We start from the raw sequence: 16,872 nt of genomic DNA, 5'->3' as shown, positions 1-16,872 counted from the left end.
TTTTGTTTTGCTTAATGTAATGTTTTTTCATTAGTCAGTTGCAACTTATATATATATTTGTATAAAATATGCTATTTAAAATGTATTTTGCTTTGTTCTAGAGTATATTTTTTTGGTAACTACAAGGCTGTGGATAATAGATAATGTTCCTGAGGTGAAATTAATGGGTGCTAAATATGAAGTTGTTCGCATTAAGAATAACAAAAAAAAAAACATTGGAGACTTTAATATCACATTTTTGTTAATTGTGGCTTCCAATTTGTTCTTTTCATAACGTAATGTGCACTGTGGATAATGCCATTGGTTTTTAATGTGTGTTTTCATGTATTATTTCTTGAAGATATCATCTTGTAAATACTCCAGGTAAAAACAGTCCTATTAAAGATTAGTGCTCTTTTGTTTATAATTGTACAGGCAGCAATAAAGCATTTTTACAGACAATAATTCCTGAGATTTATCCATAAGAATGAAAAAGAAAAGACAACATCAGAGACCGCGACCGCTGTATGACCTGGGCAAACAAACTTCTAGAGGCCAGCTCCGATTTCCTGATGTTAAAGACAGAACTGGTCAAAATATAGAAGGTTTGAGAGATGAGAGAAGGTTTGAGTCATGCCTGTGAATTTTAATGCCGGCGTGTTTGTGTGTCCGTAATAGGAAAAGAGCACATGTTAATGTGGTAATGATGCCTGAGGCAGCAGGGATAAATCACTGATCCTCACAGTTATATGTTTCCCGCTTGATTATCCACTTACCACTCGGTCATTACATCTCGCCGTCTAACGCTCACACTGGTTGCTTAACAAAAGCATGACATGAGGTGGGCAGGACCCCCATTTTCACTCTAACTAGTCATTCAATAGCAACAAATGCCCCCACTGCATGACGCCTCCCCCATCAGCCCCTCATTCACCCTTATTGTCCTCTAATTACCGTGGAAGGGTTCATAATGAGACACCAAGTCAAGGCCGCCCCTCACGGCTACAAGAGCGCACCCCATCCCAACACAATGGTCTTGACCTTCGCAGTTGTATTTAGCAATTAAAATCATACAACAAAGCTATAAGCTGTTAAATTGATATTCACTTCGTAGTAGTACTTTTTTTTTGGGGGGGGGGGGGGGGGTAAATGTAATTTGTCTGTGTCAGTTAGCTCTCTGTGTCTATAGTGCTATTAACACACTTTTTATATAAAATGCATAAATAATATCCTGCACAATTTCCCCCTTTTACAAAACTTAGAATGTTCCATGAAATTACTCTTAATTGGAATGTAGAAACATTCTTTTTTTTTTTTTTTTTGTATATCTGCTTTGAAACAATATTTTTTGATGTTTTGTGAAAAAGCGTAATAAATGTAACCCTGGACCACAAAACCATAAGGGTAAAATTTTTAAAATTAAGATTTCTACATAATATGAAAGCTGAATAAATAAGCTTTTGTTTGGTTTGTTAAAACAGAATATTTGGCTGAGATACAACTATTTGAACACCATTGAATCTGAGGGTGTTAAAAAAATCAAAATACTGATAAAATCACCTTTAAAGTTTACAAATGAAGTTCTTAGCAATGCATATTACTAATCAAAAATTAAATTTACTAAATATCTTCATGGAAAAGTCCATAATTTTGACCCATACAATGTATTTTTGGCTATTGCTACAAAGACTGGTTTTGTGCTCCAGGGTCACAAATGTGAATTTTATTTTTGAATTTTAATTGTATTTATTTTATTTTGTTTTGCAATGTATGAAAAGATAAGGGTCAAAGACAATAAGTGTAATACTGCTTTAAATTGTTGTTTTTTCCAAAAAAAATATGAAAAAGTTTTCTGTTTAATTTTATTGCATATTTGTTTTTGCTTTTCTGAGTTATCAGAATAAATATCACATATTTTTCCCTAATTTACAGAAGACATCCACTAAAATGTCATTCAGTGTAGCAATATTGTCAGGCATATTAACAAAAAAAATCGATTTATGACATATTAAAAGACAAATTTAAAAATTTGGGAAATCCTTACATTTTTCAGTAAAAATTATTTTACATATTTAAAACACAATCAAATTTAATATGCTCCCTTATTCTTTTATATATTTTAATATGTACAAGTCAGAATAAGCATGCTGTTTGAATTTGTTACGTAAATATTGTGTTGCACTGAATGACAATGTAACAATATTTCAACCAAATTTTGATGTTTTATTCTCCAAAAACTTTTGAAACCTTAAAAGTAGACACTTTACCTGCATTTAATATGCTTTCTATGGACATAAAATTACGTTTGGAAATTTCTTTTGATGTGGACATCTTAACATCTTTGACCCATAAGTGAATTTTCAGGTTTCTTTTTTTTTTTTTCAAATAGAAAATAAAAAATATTATTATAAATTACTATTTAAAAAAGCTTTTACTGTCACTCCCATTTTTGAACATAGACGTATAAATGCAGTACTCAGACTTAAATTTTTATAATTCATGGCCGAAAACATCTTGTAATATGATTTTGATGTACATTTTCAATGCTAATGCAAAGTCTGATTTTGTTTTTCAAAGGATACATTTTAAGATTTTAAGTTTTCAACTGATATATAACATCTGTTTTTGACAAAAGTCAGAACTCCTGTTATAAAGTCGATTTTTGAGTTGCACTCTTGCCATAAATTGATCTATTACTTTTCCTACATAATTTGTAACACAAAAATGTTAAAATATCTATTAGGGAGTCTTAGACCTTTCCAACAATATATAGTTTGTCATGATTAGATGAGGATTTATTTGTAATGTAGTGAAGTAAACTTAGACGTCCCACAGAGTGGACGGTGACAGTTAAAGGGTTAAACTAGTTTTAAAGTATTTTACAGTTTAAAGTTGTACTGTGTGAAATTGAATGTTGTCATTCTTGTTTTTATTTTGTTGTTGTATTAATGTACTTTAATGTGCTAATCTTGTGACATAAGACATATTTCAGAAGGAAAAATAACTACAATGAAACAATTAATATAATACCTAGTTTTTTTCTCTCTACGGTTAGTCCCTCTTTTTATTGATTTTTTTTTTTTTTTTCTTTAAGCCAAGTTTTGTAGGGCATCCTGGAAAGTCACAGGAAGTGCAAACAGGCTTCTTAGCTCAAAGGACTGTAATGTTTCTTTCTCTGTAAATGTCACCCAGAGATAAAGTCTCAAACTGAACTGAACAATTTGGCCTTCAATTACATTTAGCACTTTCCTCACTTTATATTCTGTCCAATGCAGATAAATCTAAGCTCAGGTTTAAACATGTTTAATAGTAATGTTCAAGGGTAGAAGATTCTCATTGAAATACCCTCTCCATTTGGAAATTTGGGTATGGTCCTTAATGCAATAATGCAATTCTGTGTAAAAGAGTATATTCACTGAGGGGAAAAATGATTGGGTGGGACTTCAGTCCGCTGGCAGTTGATTGGATAATGAAAAGTGGTCGCTGTTTGACAGATGGCTGGAGAAAGAGGTTGAAATAGATGACATGTGGAATCATCCTAAATTCAAAGTCATTGAAGAGACTTATTACTTTTTGATGACAGGAAAAACAATTTTTTTGAATAACATGCAGCGTTGGAGTGTGAACAATATGACAGGCTTTATTGTGGTTGTTAGTTTAGTTATTGTGACATTATCTTTACAACAGGAAGTCAATATTCTAAATGTGACCCTGGACCACAAAACCAGTCATAAGGGTCTTTTTTAAGGACTTCAACTTCCTTGGCTTCTTCTATGGCTTCTGCCTCTTCGACTTTTTTTTTTTTTTTTTTTTTTTTCTTGGAATTCTTCTTTGGCTTCTGCCTCTTCAACTTTTTTTCATTTTTTTCTTGGAATTCTTCTTTGGCTTCTGCCTCTGACTTTTTTTCAACTTTTTCTTTAAATTCTTCTTTGGCTTCTGCCTCTTTGACTTTTTCTTCTACTTTTTCTTCTACTCTTTCTTCGAATTCTACTTCTTTGACTTTTTTCATGGCTTCTGCCTTTTCGATTTCTACTTCTTTGACGATTTCTATGGTTTCTGCCTAGGTTTTTCTTATATGGTTTCTGACTAGGTTTTTCTTCAACTTCTACACTTCTTCAACTTTTTCTTCGACTTCTTCCATGGCTTCTACTTCTTCGACTTCTACTTCTTCCATTTTTTTCTTCGACTTCTACTTCTTTGACTTTGACTTTTTTTTACTTCTGCTTCTTCGACTTTTTCTATGGCTTCTGCCTCTTCGACTTTTTTTTCAACTTTTTTTTTCGAATTCTTCTTTGGCTTCTGCCTCTTTGACTTTTTCTTCGACTTTTTCTACTAATTGTTGTACTTCGACTTCTTCCATGACATCTACCTGTTCGATTTCTACTTCTTTGACTTCTTCTTTGGTTTCTGCCTGGGTTTTTCTTCAACTTCTACTTCTTCGACTTTTTCTTTGACTTCTTTTTCGACTTCTTCTACTTCGAGTTTTTCTATGGCTTCTGCCTGTTCGATTTCTACTTCTTTTGACTTCTATGGTTTCTGCCTAGGTTTTTCTTATATGGTTTCTGACTAGGTTTTTCTTCAACTTCTACTTCTTCGACTTTTTCTTTGACTTCTTTCATGGCTTCTACCTCTTCGACTTTTTTCTATGGCTTCTGCCTGTTCGATTTCTACTTCTTTTGACTTCTTCTATGGTTTCTGCCTAGGTTTTTCTTATATGGTTTCTGACTAGGTTTTTCTTCAACTTCTACTTCTTTGACTTTTTCTTCGACTTTTTCTATGGCTTCTGCCTCTTCGACTTTTTTTTTCAACTTTTTTTTTCGAATTCTTCTTTGGCTTCTGCCTCTTTGACTTTTTCTTCGACTTTTTCTACTAATTGTTGTACTTCGACTTCTTCCATGACATCTACCTGTTCGATTTCTACTTCTTTGACTTCTTCTTTGGTTTCTGCCTGGGTTTTTCTTCAACTTCTACTTCTTCGACTTTTTCTTTGACTTCTTTTTCGACTTCTTCTACTTCGAGTTTTTCTATGGCTTCTGCCTGTTCGATTTCTACTTCTTTTGACTTCTATGGTTTCTGCCTAGGTTTTTCTTATATGGTTTCTGACTAGGTTTTTCTTCAACTTCTACTTCTTCGACTTTTTCTTTGACTTCTTTCATGGCTTCTACCTCTTCGACTTTTTTCTATGGCTTCTGCCTGTTCGATTTCTACTTCTTTTGACTTCTTCTATGGTTTCTGCCTAGGTTTTTCTTATATGGTTTCTGACTAGGTTTTTCTTCAACTTCTACTTCTTTGACTTTTTCTTCGACTTCTTCCATGGCTTCTACCTCTTTTGACTTTTTCTTTGACTTCTACTTCTGCTTCTTCGAATTTTTCTTTGACTTCTACTTCTTCGACTTCTTTGACTTTTTCTTTGACTTCTTTTTCAACTTCTACTTCTTCGACTTTTTCTATGGCTTTTGCCTCTTCGACTTTTTTCGTCTTCTTCTTTGGCTTCTGCCTCTTCGACTCTAGGTTTTTCTTCTATGGTTTCTGACTAGGTTTTTCTTCAACGTCCACTTTTTCGATTTTTTCTTCGATTTTTCTTTGACTTCTTCTATGGTTTCTGCCTCTTCAATTTTTCTTCTAATTCTACTTTGGCTTCTGTCTCTTCGAATTTTCAAAACTTTGAAAGCCGAATAAATAAGCTTTCGATTGATATATGGTTTGTTAGGATAGGGCAATATTTGGCCGAGATACAACTATATCACCTTTAAAGTTGTCCAAATGAAGTTCTTAGCAATGCATATTACTAATCAAAAATTTAATTTACAGAATATATTGATGGAACATGATCTTTACTTAATATTCTTATGATTTTTGGCATAAAATAAAAATCTATCATTTTGACCCATACAATGTATTTTTGGCTACTGCTACAAATATACCCGGGCTACTACTTTGTTTTGTGGTCCAGGGTCACAAATACCGTAATAAGTTAAATCTGACTATAGTATTTATCAATTTTTAATGGAATATGCTGGATGTGGATTGGCAGGTGTCTTTGACATAAAAGCAAGTGACTGTTGTCAAGCGGATGCTTTGTGTGTGTTTACAGGAAGCAGAGGAGTACGCCGAGCTCCCCGTACGCCACAACGAGGACCAACTGAACAGCGAGCTGGCCCAGCGGCTCCCCCTGCAGGTCAACCCTCACTCGTATGACAGCGCACACACCAAAACACACCTGCTCATGCAGGCCCACTTCAGCCGGGCACAGCTGCCCTGCAGCGACTACGGAACCGACACCAAAACTGTGCTGGACAACGCCATCCGCATCTGCCAGGTGAGTGTGTGTGTGTGTGTGTGTGTGTGTGTGTGTGTGTGTGTGTGTGTGTGTGTGTGTGTGTGTGTGTGTGTGTGTGTGTGTGTGTGTGTGTGTGTGTGTGTGTGTGTGTGTGTGTGTGTGTTTCTTTCCAATCTACAAACTTGTGTTGACTCGGAAACTGGTTAAATGCTGAAATGTATTCTTAGCTGTATTAAATGAAGTGAGACATGATGGCTGCTTCTTGTTGATATGCTTTAATTTCCTACATTTATTTTGCTGGTATCATGGCTTATTGCATCACAGGATTGTTTGCTTCTGTCCAGATAGCTTTAAATACAAAGGACATTTGCAGCAGCTCAGAGACAGATATTTCACTCTCACTCACTATGTTTAATAAGTTTATTACCGTTTTAGTTTGGTTCTTAAAATAGCAGTACATCCTATGATAAATCTGGCATGAAAAGTCTTTGTTGGTCCAAAAAAGGTGAATGAACACAATATACTGTATGTGAACTCGCTATACAGTCAAATCAAAATTTATTCAGACACCTTCAACATTTTTCACGTTATCAAAGTTTATTCACTATAGTTTAGAAAATTGTCATAAAATAGGACAGGAACTAAGAGTTAAACTCATCTTGAAAATGTCAGATAACTTTAATAGAAAGGTAATGGATCACAATCAACCAAAAATTAAGACAACTGTTACATTTTTGTGCATAATGTGCATTTTTCAGTTTTCGAATTAGACACAAAAATTTGTGTCTGCTTATTTGTTGGCTGTTGCACCTTTTATTTGTTTCCATTTTTCAGAAACTTTTTTTTTTATTTGAATAATACTTGTATATTTTGTCATTGTTAAAAGAGCTGTTTGGTTTGGTTCAAGGCTTAAAGCCCAATCAGGCCAAAAGCGAAAACTTTAATATTAACTATATTTGTTTCCACACAAATAGACCATAATGTTCTGTTTAGTCTTAACTCAATTTAAAGTCAAATGAATTTTGATTGTCTGGTTGTCACTGTTTGATCATTCATTAACCTACTAATCGTTCTGAAAGTGTTTCCAACACTATTTGTTTTCATGAAGTAAATTATCAATTGTCACTTTCATTATGGCTGTTATAGTCATGCACAATGAATTTCAAAGTAAATTCAAATCTTTTATCCATTATATTAAAGAAAGCACATAATCAGTACCTGAGATTATCATTGTTATTGGACGCATCGGTAATGTTCTCGTACCCAACCATGACATCTCAGAAAATGATTATTAATTAGATTTCCATGATGTTCATCACAAAAAAAGACATTTTATTGTGTGTTGCATGTTTGTGTCTGTTTAGGGCATGGTGTTAAAGTTACAGTTATTTTTAAAGCTTTATAGTTATAGCTATTCCACTTGGTGTGAATGAGTCTTTCAGAATTCTTCATTTTTCTAAAAAATCTGGGCAGAAAAAGAAAAGAAAAAAAGCACTTCCAGAATGGTTAAAAAAGTCTGAACTTAAAGGGATGTTTATCTGCTTACCCCCAGGACATCTAAGATGTAGGTGACTTTGTTTCTTCAGTAGAACACAAACAAAGATTTTTAACTCAAACTGTTGCAGTCTGTCAGTCATATAATGGCAGTCACGTGACGAAGAGCAAGCAAACATAACTTCAGTCGATCAGGCTCAAAAGTTGGGAGTTGGTGAAAAGTCAAGACTCCCATATGAGTTTGCGCAAATAAACGTAATCTTTTTGTTTTTAATCGGTTGCAACAATCAGGATAAGCACAAGTAATTACCATTTTGAGTAGCTGTCATACCCACAATCTCTCTGTGTAAATAATGAGTGATGTATACGCGTGACAGATCACTATGCCAGAGCATGTTGACGCGTCACGTTGACATTTGGACATTGTGGTGGATTAGAAGTAACAATTCAAATGATATAAATACTGTTCAGTTTCTTGCACAGACCAATTATTTTGTTTGTTAAGACCTCAATGTATCGTCACGAGCCGCAGGGTTTAATTAGGTTTTGTCTGCGTATGTTTTTTTAATCTGAAAGCTGTGGATCCCATTGACTGCCATTATATGACTGACAGACTGCACCGGTTTGAGTAAAAATCTTTGTTAGTGTTCTACTGAAGAAACAAAGTCACCTACATCTTGGATGCCCTCGGGGTAAGCAGATAAACATCACATTTTCATTTTTGGGTGAACTATCCCTTTTAATGTTGATTAACAATAGACCAATTTTTCAGCCAAACTGATTAAGACATGTTTCGTGAAGAGCAGATTCTGAAGGATCATGTTGCACTGAAGACTGGAGTCTAAGTCTGAAAATTCAGCTTTGCATCACAGGAATAAATTTACATTTACATTTAGACATTTAGCAGACGCTTTTATCCAAAGCGACTTACATAAGAGGACAATGGAAGCAATCAAAAGCAACAAAAGAGCAATAACATGCAAGTGCTATGACAAGTCTCATTTAGCCTAATGCAGTACATGTATCAAGTTTTTTTGTTTTTAATTATATAATAAATAAAAAGAAAATAGATAGAATAAAAAAGAAAAAGCAAGCTAGTGTTAGAGGCCTAAAAATAGATAGATAGAATACAGCAAGAACAGAGAAGCTAGTGTTAGTTTTTTTTTTTTTTTTTTAAGAAAACAAGCAGTAAGTAAATGAATAGAGAATAAGTCGAAAAGAGCATGTTTTTTTATAGAATGGAATTAGAATAGAGGGTGCTAGAGTTAGAGGCTCAAATAAAGATGGAAGGGATGTGTTTTTAGCTGATTCTTGAAGATGGCCGAGGACTCAGCTGTTCGGATTGAGTTGGGCAGGTCATTCCACCAGGAGGGTACATTTAATGTGAAAGTCCGTGAAAGGGATTTTGTGCCTCTTTGGGATGCCACAATAATGCACCGTTCACTTGCAGAACAAGCTTCTAGAGGGAACATAAGTCTGAAGTAATGAATTTAGGTAAAGGAGTGCAGAGCCAGTGGTGGTTTTGTAGGCAAACAATAAATAAATAATGAATAAATAAAACTATATATTCAATTAGAAAAATAAAATATTTTACAATATTACTGTTTTTTTATTTTTGATCAAATAAATCCTTGGTGCACAGAAGAGACTTTTTAAAAAAAAAAAAAAAAAGGATAAATAATGGTGCTCTGCCATCCTGTGTTATTCTGACGTGTGTAAACAGACTCACAGTGCAACTCATAGAGGACAGAGTGGCTGAAGTGTGGAAATGATTTATGGATATTCTGCTGTCAGGTCGTTTGGAACGTCATAAAACACTCGCCTCAAGGGCAGCCATAAAAAAAGCCTGCTCTGCCTGAGCTAGCCAAGCAACCTGATGTTGATTGTTCATGCCTGATGGCACACCTTCGAATCTGTTTGCAATTGGCTATGCCTGAGACCGTACTCTTGATTTTCTTCGGCCAGGGACTGGACAGATTGTCCACGCTGGCGGTCCGGCTCTGCCAATGGCTCATGTGTGCAGATCTGTAAGCCGTTGTGCTGAGCAGAGCGAGTGCCGGTGATTCTCTACGCCCTCTCCGTGTGTGTGTGTGTGTGTGTGTGTGTGTGTGTGTGTGTGTGTGTGTGTGTGTGTGTGTGTGTGTGTGTGTGTGGGAGTGATTGGCTATGCTTCTACATGATGTGGTTACTTTTCTGGGTTCCCGCTGTGGCAGTGTTGCTGGCAGCCCCATGCATTCATAGCAGTCAGTCTCTCACACAGCTGAGCTCTTCCTGCAGTGATGTCAGAGAATTAACCCTTCCCATGATGCCCAGCCGGTCCGATTACATTTGAATGTTTATTTGCTCTCTCTGCACTTGCCATGCAATATAGGCTATCACAGTTTGATTTATTACATGAATTTTTCTTTTATGCCAAAAATCATTAGGATATTAAGTAAAGATCATGTTCCATGAAGATATTTTGTAAATTTCCTACTTTAAATATATCAAAATCTTATTTTTGATTCGAAATATGCATTGCTAAGAACTTAATCTGTCCAACTTTAAAGGCAATTTTTTCAATATTTTGATTTGTTTGCACCCTCAGATTCCAGATTTTCAAATAGCTGTATCTCAGCCAAATATTGTCCCATTTCAAAAAATTGACCCCTGTGACTGGTTTTGTGATCCAAGGTTACATATTGGTTAACATGAATGTTAATTATATAGCATTTATTAATCTTAATAGTTAATATTAAGTTTAAGGGAAGACACTGCAGGCAAAAACACTGTTTTTTCATGCACCTGTCAAGTTTGAGATTTTGGGCTTTTTGGTGGTTTATAAAGTGTTTTTTTTTTTTTTTTTTTTTTTTTTCAGACTAGTGGAAAGAAAACACCCAAAAGACACTGTTAAGTGTTTCTTTTATAGCACTTTATCTATTTGTGTCAATAGATTTCAATTACAATCCATATTTTTAAAGGCCATTTTATCAAAATGAGTTGTTTCTCCTACACGAAGCCATAAATCTTCACTTCAGTAACACTTACACACACCAAACTTTACATTTTTATTCCTGTCTATATTCTGAAGGTTTTTACAGAGGGATTGGTTCATGTATAATTTGCTTGATTTTACACAACATAAAACTTTTTTTTTCTGAATTATGGTGTGACTAAATGAGATACCCAAAATGCCCTCTGTAAAAACTTTAGACTCTAATATGTCAAAAAAAATTAAACAAGAATTTTGAAACTGACTTTAGATTTTTGTACTAGAAATGTATGCAAATTAGTGCATGTTTCATTAAATAATGGCTCATTTGCATATTAAAATTAACATTTTTGAAAACTTGTAATACAAAAATAAATTGGCAATTATCAATGTAATCAGGTAACTGGCTAAGTAAGTTGATAACTACACTGTAAAAAGTTTTCACCAATTTCAACTTAAAAACTTAAGTTTAGCAGCTGCCTTAAGATTTTAAGTTCAATCAACTTTATTTAAACTCACAAGTTATGTCAACTCGTTTTTATTGTATTAGGTTAAAACAACTTGTAGTTTTAAGCTGATTTAACTTAAAAACGTAAGGCAGCTGCTGAACTTAGGTTTTTAAGTTGAATCTGGTGAAAACTTATTACAGTGTATTAATTATTTTTTTTACCCTATTTACCTGCAGTGTCTCGCCTTAAATCTTCTCTACATCTTTAATACATTATCAAAAAATTAAAGTTGTATCTGTTAGTTAATGTACTGTGAATTAACATAAGCATGAATATTTTAAGTAACTAACATTACAAAAAAATAGTTAAAAGCTGTAAAAAAATATATTGTTCATTGTAAGTTTGTTAGTTTTTGCATATATGTTAACAAATAAGACCTTATTGTAAAGTGTTAAGGTCATTGCACACAGTCAGAAATTTTCATGCGTTTTTTCATTGTTTTTCCTATTCGTCATCCTATCAAGATGCTTGCTACAGATGTGAAAAGACAGAAAATTAAAACTGATACGATTTTTTATGACTTGCGAAAGTTTTGCAGTGTCTAAACATGATTGACACAATGTGAGATTGATTTATTTTTTTACGTGCAAAAATTTCAGCCGAGAATTTCGCAAAGACCTTTACCCAAAATTCTTTAGTGACATTGTAAATGTCTTTACTGTCACTTCTAATCATTTTAATGCATCTTTGCTAAATACAAGTATTAATTTATCTTTTAAAAAAAAATAATTTAAATTTGCATTAAAATATTTGATGGAAATGCCAAGATGTGTGTAAAATTATAAAATGCACATTTATGCACACAAATGGTCATTTGAGGTGAATAATTATTACTTTTTGAAAAGAAAGCATGTGCGTAAACTACGATTGAAACACATTTATTGCATTTATTCCTAGATGTGCAACCAGAAAAAAATGATATTGCATCAACAGATCCATCTTAAATGTTGTTTTAATAATTCTGAAACGCCAAAGTCCGTCATCAAAATGATTTGTTACAGTAACCTTCCAGAACTGTCTTACACAATTGCATTCCCAAACATCAACATCTGAATGCAAGAAGACATGACAGTGTTAATGCATTTCATCTGTCATTTATTATGTAGAAAAAAAAACACAGGCTTCCCCACTTCAATCAACTTTCATTTTCATTGCGGATGCTTTTTACCAGTTACCCAGGAAGTGACAATTTTTGACAGTCTTGGCTGGTTGAACGCATGGGAAGTTTATGTGATATTCTGGTTTTCTGCATAGGTTTAATTAGCATTTTTGGATGGAAACATAAATGTTGAAGGAGTAGTAATTGTGTAAACTTCACTTCAGATTTTTAAAGAAAGTACTCACAACAATTAGTTTCTTGCGGAAGCCCTGTAGGCTGCTTTACAGTCATTATGGTTGTTGTTTTTGTTTGCCTTATAGTCATTTTGTTAAATTATAATTGTAACATTAATTATTAATATCAGTAATTAAAATAAAATACATACATCTACATAAATACTGTAATGTAGTTACCAGCTAATTGGTCATTGGATGATTTTTTTTTTTTTTTTTATTGATTAAGCTGTATTTTATTCATTTATTTATTCTTTAAAAAAAAAAAAAAAGAAAGAAAGAAAAACAAATTTTGTGTCTATCTGTCTCTCTCTCTTTCCTTCCGGAAAGGTTTGTCTTATCATCCTGTTGCTGTGCTCAATTTACTCAAGCAGCTACTGTGAAATGTTAATCACAACTTTAATTTGTACTGCATTAGCATTTTGATTAACTTGCAGGGCTTTCCGGTGCTCTTCAGGTGCTTTTTACTCATAGTTACAGAGGAAATGACTTTTTGATTAATTAAGTTTGTTAGCGCAGCTGAGCTCAGCAAACTTTAACCTTAGATAGAGGAGGAGAGAATGACAGAACCACAGAGAGGGTGCGGAAATATAGAAGACGGGTTGACATATAAATAAAGATATACCAATAGTACTCATTGATATTCCTAATGGTCTAAGTGAGCGTTTAATATCAGCATCATACAGTTTATCTAAAAGTGTGAATATATTTACATTAAGATAATGTAGATTACATTTTTGTTAGAGCCACAGAGCGTTCTACTAATGAGAAATGAGCAAATAGTTCTAAACTAGCTTAAATTATTGCAAAACAGAAATAAATCGGAAAATAGGTATATTATAAACCTGAGAAACCTTCTTTTTGTTTGGATTAACTCGTGCTAAAAATATATCTTAATTAGTCAGTTATCAATGTTGAAAACAGTTGTGCTGCTTTTTTTCTTTTTTATTTGTAAAAAAAAACACAATACATTTTTTTCAGGATTCTTTTAATAAAAACAGTAAAAAGTCCAAAGAACAGTGTTTGTTTGAAATGTGAATATTTTGTAACATTATAAGTGTCACTTTTGATCAAATGAGTGTGTTCTTGCTGAATAAATGGAGTGATTTCTTTAAATAAATAATCTACTGATCCCAGACGTTTAGACAGTAGTGTATGCATTCTGTTGAAGTGAATGTTGATGTTGTTCTCTCTGCAGGCTATGCTGGATGTGGTGGCGAATGAAGGATGGCTAGTGTCTACACTGAGCATTTGCAACCTTGTACAGATGATCATTCAGGCCAGGTGGCTTCACGATTCCTCCCTGCTCGCACTTCCTCACATTGAAAAGCAGGATCTCTATGTCTTCAGGTACAAAATCTTGTAACAAGTCTTGTATCAGCTCCATAACTTCATTTGCACTCATCATTCATTTTGCCATACATGATAACCTGCATGTTTTAGTCCTATTATAGATTTGAGGTTATGCTGAACCAACATCAGTTTCAAAAAACAATATATTTGGGTAGTATTAGATGTCATTTTAACTGCTTTTAACTAGGGATGCACCGGAATGAAAACTCTTGGCCGAAGCCGAACAAAATTAAACACTGGGCCACATTTTTTCTTCTTTTTCTCCCATGTATTTTGCCCGTTTTTTTCACCATTGCATAAATTAAATAGCCTTTTTACAGTTTTGTCTTGCTTTTCAAAAATTAAAATGAGGTACATTAAAAACAGTTGATGTAAGATTTACTTTTAAACTGTTTCCACTAAGAAATTTAACAAAAAAAAAAACTAATAATAATTTTAAGTAACACATTAAATGTGAAATTCTGAAGTAAGAAGGCTAAAATAGTACTTTCAGATTTACAGATAATTTGCTCACCCCCTTGTGATCCAAGATGTTTATGTCGTTCTTTCTTCCTCTCTCTTCTTGAGGAAAACATTTCAGGATTTCTCTCCATATAATGGACTTCAGTGGTGCCTTCAAAGGGCTTTAAATGAACCCAGCCAAGGAAGAAGGGTCGTATCTAGCGAAACAATCAATCATTATTTAAACAAACTCGCTATTTATGTACTTTCTAACATCAAATGCTTGTCTTGTCTATGTCTGCATAAACGTTTTTTTCCCGGTTCAAGACAGTTAGGGTATGCTGAAAAACTCTCATCATGTTTTTTTTCCACAACTTCAAAATCATCCTACATCGCTGCAGAAGTCCTGACCCAGTGTTTACAAAGTGAACATGCAAAGATGTTCACTTTGCAAAAAAAAAAAAAAAGGTAAAACGGCGATTTTAAAGTTTTCGACATACCCTAACTGTATTGACCCAGATCACACAGACTATGCATGCGTATCGCAGAGACAAGACAAGATGAGCATTTGAGATTAAAAAGTATATAAATAGTCGATTTGTTTTGAAAATAACTGATCGTTTCGCTAGATAAGACCATTCTTCCTCGGCTGGGATCGTTTAGAGCTCTTTAAAGCTGCATCTAAACTGCATTTTGGAAGTTCAAACTTGGGGCCACCATACATATCCATTATATTCCTCAAAAAACATAATTTATTTACGACTGAAGAAAGAAAGACATGAACATCTTGGATGACAAGGGGGTGAATAAATTATCTGTACATTTTTGTTCTGGAAGTGAACTACTCCTTTAAATGTGGAATTCTGAAGTAAAGTCTAAAATAGTAATTTCTTGTAAAAACCTACTCCAACTTTATTTTATTACAATTTATGAATATAGTCTCATGAAGGCATTAAGAATGTTTAGAATATTCCTATCTTATGCTGCTCAAAGGATCCAAGTTTTTTTTTTTTTTTTATCAAGTTTAACCACATGAATGGATTTTTAGAGTTTCGTTTGTCTGCCTATAGTAAACGTCCCTGTTTGACTCCACTGATGCACCTAAAGATCTTGTGAAGCAGCGGTGTTGGGATGTTAACCCGTTCTTGCTGCAGAACCTGATGGAGTTCCTGGCCTGTGCCGGCACAAGGTCATGTTGATACACTCCTGAACACAGCTGTGATCACAGCATCTGTGTGGCCTTCCATTGTTCTGCTCTTAGCATCTGGTTGCTTTGCCTCACAGATTTAATGTTTGCTGCTCAATCTTATCCCTACAACATCAATCAAATGGAGATACCTGCTGTATGTCTAACCAGAAGACCCTGACTGGGGCCAGTAGAATGACTGGGAGCTTACAGTTCAAAATGTTGCTGTTGAATGGCACTACGTTGATGCTTTTAAAGTGAAACTTTATCGATGCATCATGCTATACAGCTGATATGAAAAAAATATATATAAAAAGAATCACTCAAAAGTGACCCTGGACCACAAAACCAGTCTTACAGTAAGTAGCCCAGGTGTATTTGTAGCAATAGTCAAAAATACCTTGTATGTGTCAAAATTATAGATTTTTCTTTAATGCCAAAAATCATTATTTAGGATATTAAGTAAAGATCATATTCCAGCAATATATTTTGTAAATTTACTACCATGTATATATAAAATTTAATTTTCATCACTAATATGCATTGCTAAGAACTTCATTTGGACAGCTTTAAATGCAGTTTTATCAGTATTTAGATTTTTTTTTTTTTTTTTTTTTTTTTTTGCACCCTCAGATTCCAGATTTTCAAATAGTTGTATCTCGGACAACAAACCATACATCAATGGAAAGCTTATTTATGGTCCAAGCTTGTTTTGTGGTCCAGGGTCACAAATTATATTTAGGATTTAATTTTACATTTTTTTTTTTATTATTTGAATTGACTAAATTCTTGAATTAAGAATTGGTTTTATACTATAAAAAATATTTTACAGCCAAAATAACTGAATTTTGATATATATGTGAAATAACTGCATTTTTCTGAACTTAAATTTTGATATAATGTGATATAAATTTACATTTAAATATTTGAGGTATGTATGTATATATATATATATATATATATATATATATATATATATATATATATATATATATATATATATATATATATTAGGGGTGGGCATAGATTAATTTTTTTAATCTAGATTAATCTAGATTAAATCTTGGAATTAATCTAGATTAATCTAGATTAAAATGGCTAATTTGAATTCTGCTGAAGGCATTCAGAATATGTGTGCTACCCAAATAATGACTAAAAGTAAGTCTTCGAGAACGGGCCAGGTGGCGCATTAGATCAGGCGCTTATCTCCTGTTTCCAAAATGCATCACAAACTGCTTGACAATTGCATTTACAACATAATTACCTATACAAACTTGTGTAACCAAGTACTTCTGCGCAAAAGGCTGCACGACGTGCGCGTGCTGCA

The 16,872-nt window shown here is 33.5% G+C and overlaps 1 protein-coding gene across 1 annotated transcript in view; it reads left to right on the top strand.

The window, feature by feature from the left end:
• ascc3 (activating signal cointegrator 1 complex subunit 3) overlaps positions 1 to 16,872 on the top strand; it is a 299,957-nt gene that overhangs the window by 276,461 nt on the left and 6,624 nt on the right. Inside the window, exons 34-35 of the mRNA XM_073847875.1 lie at positions 6,074 to 6,298; positions 13,764 to 13,915. Of these exons, the coding sequence (XP_073703976.1) occupies positions 6,074 to 6,298; positions 13,764 to 13,915 (377 nt within the window). The remainder of the gene's footprint in view (positions 1 to 6,073; positions 6,299 to 13,763; positions 13,916 to 16,872) is intronic.

The sequence above is a fragment of the Garra rufa genome, chromosome 9, assembly GCF_049309525.1.
Source record: "Garra rufa chromosome 9, GarRuf1.0, whole genome shotgun sequence".
In the NCBI taxonomy this organism is placed as follows: Eukaryota; Metazoa; Chordata; class Actinopteri; order Cypriniformes; family Cyprinidae; genus Garra; species Garra rufa.
Note: the sequence above shows the minus strand (reverse complement) of the source record. Positions and strands in the feature narration are given on the sequence as shown.